We start from the raw sequence: 7,104 nt of genomic DNA, 5'->3' as shown, positions 1-7,104 counted from the left end.
CGAATACTTGTACGCGAGCATTTACAGTTAATCCTTCATCGAATTTGCTTGTCAACACCTTCTGCTCCTCGTTGGGATCGACATTCTTACTTATCGAAGATAGTACGATACACCCCCTATACTTGTGGGTCATCACCCCCCTTTTCAAACCAAGCTTTGTATCTGCTCTGTTTGGGCCTCCCAACCTTTCTTTTACTCAGAGGGGGACATAGTGTAAATTCTATATCCACCTCAGGCCACTGAGATTGGTCAGTCAGGGCTGGAATTGGAGTTGCATATGCAGCCTTAAACTTTTGTACTGAGTAATACTCATGCAAATATGGGTGCATATTTAACCTGGGCTTAGATGCCAAAAAATTATGGCATGCTCACATGGTTTTCCAGTGTGTTGCCACTCTAGGCAAGTGCACTCCTGCAACTCAATGTTTACCACATGCCTCTTTACACTCCTTGCATCTTTAACTTCAGCATCAAATAAGGAGGATTTCTCAACGGATAGATGTGAAAGGTTTCTACTCTTGTTGACCACTTGTTGTACCACTGCTTGGAAGCTTGTCCCCTTCCAACATATCACCAAGTCTTCCTCTCAAGTCCCACAAACGCATGATCATGATCCTTATTTGGTCCACCATGTCATGCACGAGGCAAATCTTTTAAATCTTTCACTTTATTGTTGAAACTTTACTGCAAGTTGTTATTGATGTGATCACATTTTATTGCGAGTATTAAAACCTGATCCGTACCACAATAGAGAATGGTATGTGTTCAACCGGGAAGCAAATTCATTGTCGGCACAAGCTGCCATGATCTTACCAAGGTGGTAGGAATGTGTACGTGACTCGTAAGCTCTTTGCTGCTAGCCACATGCGCCCAAATTCATCTCCTCTGAATTTTTTTATAAGATTCATCCACATATGTCCAAAGCACTCTCTCTGCTCAGCATGGGGGAAAACATTTTTTATAGCATTTTCCAGCCCTTTACATGCATACGTGTGGATGGCCAAAGGTGAAACTGGCCCTATGCATCTTTTCAGTTGCATCATGAACCATGTCCAGCTTGCCTCTGTCTCTGATTGAAACAGTACAATTGCAATTGGGAACATCCAGTTGTGTCCATCCAAAGCATTGCATGCGATCAACTGACCATTCCACTTGCCGAGTCAAAAAAGAAGAGTCTATGCTCAAATATGGATGACATCCTGCTTTGAATCCATCTATGCAAGGCTTCAAACACATAAAAAACTTGCTTGAAGTAAACACCGCCATCCTCTCGTAACCTCTGTATCTATCTCCACCACACTTCCGGAGTGACCTCTTCTCCACGTCGGCTTTAAAGCTATACAACATCCTAAATGTATTTGTCCGAGTCACCATACAATGATTTCATTGCCCTTTGTTTTGCCTTCCAAACTGTGGTATATTTCGGTTTGATGGGGTACAGACTTCTCCAAGTCCACTTTAAGCCTTTTTGCGGTAGTGTTTGGAGTTTTTGCTAAAATAGGAGTAATCTTCTCCGTAATCCAAAGCTGGTTTGTCATATTTGAAACTCTCTCGTGAAGTGGTCATACATGTATGCTTTGGTTTGGTATTTGATTTACCCCGACTGTACTCGCCATCGGGTTGTAGTCCGGCAGATATGTACCATTTTCATGGATTTCCACCACCATCATAGCCTTTGCACCTAGCATAAAATTTCTTCCTATCGGTCCACATAGTCTTGGCATCAAACTCTTTTTCACTTGCATAGGTCCTAAAAGACATCCTAAACTCATTCATATTTGGCCACAACTTTCCAACCTCAACAAGCTGGGTTCTCTTTGTCATACAAACGAGACCAGCTCATTGTCATTTGCATCATCCACATCATCTGCAGCCTGTCTCATCAGCTCTTCTTCATCCTCATTTCCACGGCCTGCATTTGTGTTACCATGTGCAGGCAAAGAACTGTCATCCTCAGTTGCATGGCCTTCATCTCTGTCATCAACTGGAATGCCAAACATTTTGGCCATTTCAATGTCAGATATTGGTGCAATGACTAAATCTGTTTTTTCATTCAACTCTACTACATTCCAGTCAACAACAATCTTTTGAGCACCATGGTTTCCCTCCTCTGCATCTGCATCAGCCCCTGTATCTTCAGCTAGTACTGTCGGTTCAGTGAACAACGACAACATCTGCCCCCTCCTTTGTGCAGCCCACTCATCATCTTGCATCTGTGCAGCCATCTTTGATTGCACATAACCTACTCTGGAATTTGTTTGTAGATCAATAAGCTCTGCATGAAAACTTACTTAATTGCTTTCCCACCCTTCTTGACGATCTATTTCAGCAACCATGGATTCTCCATCTTCAATTCTCACATATTCACCTTTATAGTTGTCAAACCGTAGCACAGACACCTCTTGTTCTGGACCCCAAACAATCTTCTCCCCTATCTTCTCCACCAAATTGCGCACGGCCTCCTCCTCCTTTCCCTCCAATTCCTGCGGATCAACATCTTCAAGATCAAGGGCCAACCTCACGGTGCTATTTGCAATGTCTTGGACGCTTCCATCACTCAGCTTGGCTTTACAGGGAAATAATTCGACTGTAATTGCGAATGTGGTGGCAGAATCAGGCGCAACATCTCCCCTATCAATGGTGGGCAGCGGCGGCGTAAGCAATTGACCCCCAAATCGATAACGATAACATCAAAAGAAGGGACGCATTACCGATTTGAAGCACCGACTCGTCCCTCCATCTGATTCAGCCTGCGCTCCTCTCGATCCGCCGAGATACGCTGATTCTAAATCGGCAACGAAACGGAACATCAAGACAAGATCCAGGGGTATGAGACTAGGATTTCGCAATTACTCACTTGCAATGGCTCCACCGCCGCCGAGATAGACGCTCCGCCGCCGTCCGGATGAAAAACTAGGCCCGCCGGCCGTCGGAGAAGAAGCCCGGGCGCCGCCGCTCGCCGCCGCTCCCGGTTCACCACGCGCGAGTCGAGCGGACCGTTGAGTCGTGCGGGACCCTCGGTCGTGAACGGTTGACTCTACATGACCTGGACCATGGTGGACCCCACTTGTTATAACCCTCACTTGTCCTAACCTAATCGCATCCTAACTAAGTGTCTTAACCCGCGTCACCTGCCTGTCGCACGCGAGCTATTTGAAGCAGAAAAAACGACGCATGGGAGCTATTTTAGCCAACTACGTCGCACCGTGGAGAATTTCACTCAACTGTGTCGCATAGGAGCTATTGGCCCAAAGATGAATCAGTATGTGTGCAAGTGTATCTATCTAGCGAGTGTAGTGTAAATAAGTAGCATGTAGAAAAAGGAACAAAAGCTTCCCTGTTTTCCCCAACTGAATATATACACTACAGATTGAGGCATCTGCATACACAATGCTCATGAATTTTGATATTTATAATAGGATGCCAATGTATACCCCTGCACCCGATGGCTTGATAAATTTTGGGCAGTTGCCACCAATGCATCCTTATAATTTCCGACCTCCGCCAATGCACTAATGACTTGGAAAAAATGGCCTTGGAGAAGTATGAAGGCAATCATCACCAGCCTTTCCAACATTTAACTATGTGGGCGAAACTTAAGGATGATAGGGATTATGAGCATGTATATTACCTAGTGGATGGAATTTACCCCGAATGGGCTGCATTCGTGAGGTCAATACCGATGGCACAAACTGAAAAGCACAAGTTATTTGCCGCATTTCAAGAAGGAGCAAGGAAGGATGTTGAACGTGCTTTTGGTGTGCTCCAGGCATGATGGTCCATTTTGCGTTGTCCGACACGTTTATATGACCGTGGAGACATCCACAATATTATGATAGCTTGCATAATTCTACATAACATGATAGTTGAGGATGAAAAAGAAGAGGCAGGCAATGTTCTGGATTTGAACCATGAAGCGGGCTCATCTACTGCCTTTCCACCGGTATTTACCCATGGTGACATGCCTGTATTTGCCGAGGTGCTTGAAAGAGATGCTAGAATCCAGGATCGTCCAATGCACAAAGCTCTAAAAAATGATTTGATAGAGCATATTTGGAAAAAAATTAGGCCACGATAGATCATTTCCGTGTCTTTGTCTTTATTCGTGTAATGCAAAATATTATATATATATATAATATTTTTATATTGGAACTTTTTTTTATTTTGGTTCATTTATTCATTTGTGTGTACTAACAAACAAATTTTAGATTGATACATGCCACAAATAGATCACAATGTTTAAGTACTACTATGGATCCTACATGGTAATAAATAAGCCTTTGCATGTTACTAGATCTATGACACCACCCACTATGGAGGTAGTAACTAAGACTAGTAACATACACAATGTTACTAGTCTTAGTTACTCCCCACTATGAGCAGCCTTAGACTAATAAAAGTACTGTGCACTTCTGAGACTCTTAGACTACTCATAGTGGGAGTAACTAAGGTAGTAACATAGAGCTACATGCATTGCCAACTATTCAAATGGATGACATGATATGATATTAAATGAAGAAAGAGATGGTTGTGCTACTCCATAACATCACACTTTTCAAGATAGAATGAGTCTACAAGCTAATTAATACACTCATGCAAGATACTACATCTAAGTTACTATGCATTCTGAAGGTAGTAGCATAGAGTAGTGTAATATGCATCCAACAATCCCTGTTAACTTTCTTCTCGCCGCGTGTCCGCGTCCACCGCCCTCATCTTCTCCTCCTCCTTGTCGCAGGTTCCTTTGGTTCTCGGTGCTTTGCCCTGTCATGATGATTTTGTTTTGTTGGTTCTTGGTGCTCGGTCACCCACCACAAGCCATTTTGATCTGGACAAGACTCATAACTTAGCCTTTTCATAATGGAGGTCTCTTAGCGCAATATCCTTGTTAATTTGCTTACATGGCACCCTATTTAATGATAATAGAGAGTGGTGTTGTATCAAACTATGTTCGTTATAATAAGTAAGACGCACGCGTATTTCAAGATGAACTTTGCCCGAAAAAATTGAGCAACAATTTTTTATTATATTGTAAATAATTAGTATCATTGGATTTGTATTGAAAAACACTTTCTAATGATATTAATGTTATACCAACAATTTTTACATATTTATAATAATTTTTGGTCAAAAAACACGTAAAACGAGGATGCATTATTGACTGAAATGCAAGGAGTACTAGCTAAGATACAACACTAAGAAACAATGTATTGGAAGTAATTGTGTATTAAAAAACACCACTGTCTATGATAAAGGTGCTAAGACTACCCACAATGAGAGTATCATATGTGGTATCATGCATCTCATGCATGCAAAAAGCTCATGTGGCAGTGCAATTAAAGATGAGAGAGATGATTGTATTAAAGCTCATGTGGCAGTGCAATTAAAGATACCGTATCAAAGCACATATTACTAGAAAATTTAATGTCAAATACATCTTATACATAGATCTGCATTGAGATTCTACAAATCAATTAATATAAGAAGATATTTATGATACTAGTACATGATACCATGCATTGTAGACATAGTAACATGTAGTAGTATCATACACATGATAGTTTTATACTACCTCCGATTCAAGGAATAAGGCGTCCTCGTTTTACGTGTTTTTGTTTGACTAAGAATTACTTAAAATGTATAAAGATTGTTTGTATGAAATTAACATCATTAGAAAATGCTTTTCAATACGAATCCAATACTAATTATATATAATATAATTAAAATAATGTTGCTTAATTTTTATGGTCAAAGTTCGCCTTGAAATACGCGTGCGCCTTATTCCTTGGGACGGAGGTAGTATGATACTATGCATTGCGACTAGTCTAAGATCCAACACTTGCACACGGTCATATGCAAAAGACATTATTAGGCCAATCATATTAATGCGCGAGCCTAAAATTATTAAATTTAGATACTCACAATATTAAGAAACAATGCGTCAATATTAAGAAAGAATGCGTTGTATTATTTGTATCTTACTCCATTATGAAAGATCTTAACCAGGGCCACTGCCTCTTTTGAACAAGGGCGCCATCTGTGGCTTTTAGACCCTCACATATTATTGATCAAACAAACAAACAAAACTAGCCGAGGTAGTGTAGAGAGTACTGCACTTAAAACATATGCTATCCAACTACCCCACCCGACTGCGCCTGTGGCTATATAAACCCCCACCCGGCCGGTCGCTTCGATCCTGCAAGTCCATCAACCGAACAGCAGTTAGGAGTACATAACATAGCAAGTGAAAGCAGTGAGCTCCGTCGGTCGGTGACTTTTGTGATCGGCTGAAGCTAGCAGAGATGGCAGTTTCTTCTGGCCGCGCGGCAGCGTCCGCCGCCCTCCTCCTTCTCCTCCTCCTCGCCACAGGTTTGTTTGTTCTTGGTGCTCCGCCATGGTGACTTTGTTTCGTCAGATCTCGGTGCCCTGTCAATAAACAAGCCATTTTGATTTAAGCTGTGACTTTTATCGGGTTTGCAGAGCTGGGGACGACGACAGTGGCGGGGGCGGGGGAGAGGACCTGCAAATCGCAGAGCCACAACTTCAAGGGGGAGTGCACGAGCACGACCAACTGCGCCAGCGTGTGCAAGACTGAGGGCTTCCCCGACGGCAAGTGCAAGTCGCACTACTTCGTGCGCAAGTGCTTCTGCATCAAGGACTGCTGACCGGCTAGCGCTCCGCAGACCGGCGATCGACCTCCGCTTCTTCTGTTCCTGTTGATCAATCGGCTGCTAGTTGTTCCTCCGTTGCCGTTATGGTGCTCGCGCGTCTGTCTGCTAGATGTGTCCTCCGCGCGCGATTAGAATAAAGTAGAATTGGAAATTAAGTGTTGTTGTGTGTGTGAACCTTTGCTGCCACAGATTTTGCGCCTGCAAAAACTACACCCCCTGTATCCTGGTTTTGCAATCCTCGAGCTCGCGAGTCGCGGCTGACGAAGCCGCGCATGACGGCAGGAGAATTGCACTCCAATCCATGGATGCCCGCGCCGATCGACTTGGCACGCCGCGCGCTATAAAGACGGCATGCATTCGCTGCGCTGTGTGCGACCATGCTTGCGTCCGCTCCGATGGATGGATGCGTTAATCAGGTAGTAATGAGCGCCAT

The 7,104-nt window shown here is 43.2% G+C and overlaps 1 protein-coding gene across 1 annotated transcript; it reads left to right on the top strand.

Moving 5' to 3' along the window:
- Positions 1-6,230: 6,230 nt before the first annotated feature.
- Positions 6,231-6,708, top strand: LOC124687613 (defensin Tm-AMP-D1.2-like). The gene is made up of 2 exons (XM_047221389.1): positions 6,231-6,369; positions 6,481-6,708. Exons 1-2 carry the CDS (start codon positions 6,303-6,305, stop codon positions 6,663-6,665), a joined length of 252 nt encoding a protein of 83 aa, XP_047077345.1. The 5' UTR covers positions 6,231-6,302; the 3' UTR covers positions 6,666-6,708.
- The last annotated feature ends 396 nt before the right edge of the window (positions 6,709-7,104 follow it).

This window comes from Lolium rigidum, chromosome 2 (genome assembly GCF_022539505.1).
Source record: "Lolium rigidum isolate FL_2022 chromosome 2, APGP_CSIRO_Lrig_0.1, whole genome shotgun sequence".
Lineage (NCBI taxonomy): Eukaryota > Viridiplantae > Streptophyta > Magnoliopsida > Poales > Poaceae > Lolium > Lolium rigidum.
Note: the sequence above shows the minus strand (reverse complement) of the source record. Positions and strands in the feature narration are given on the sequence as shown.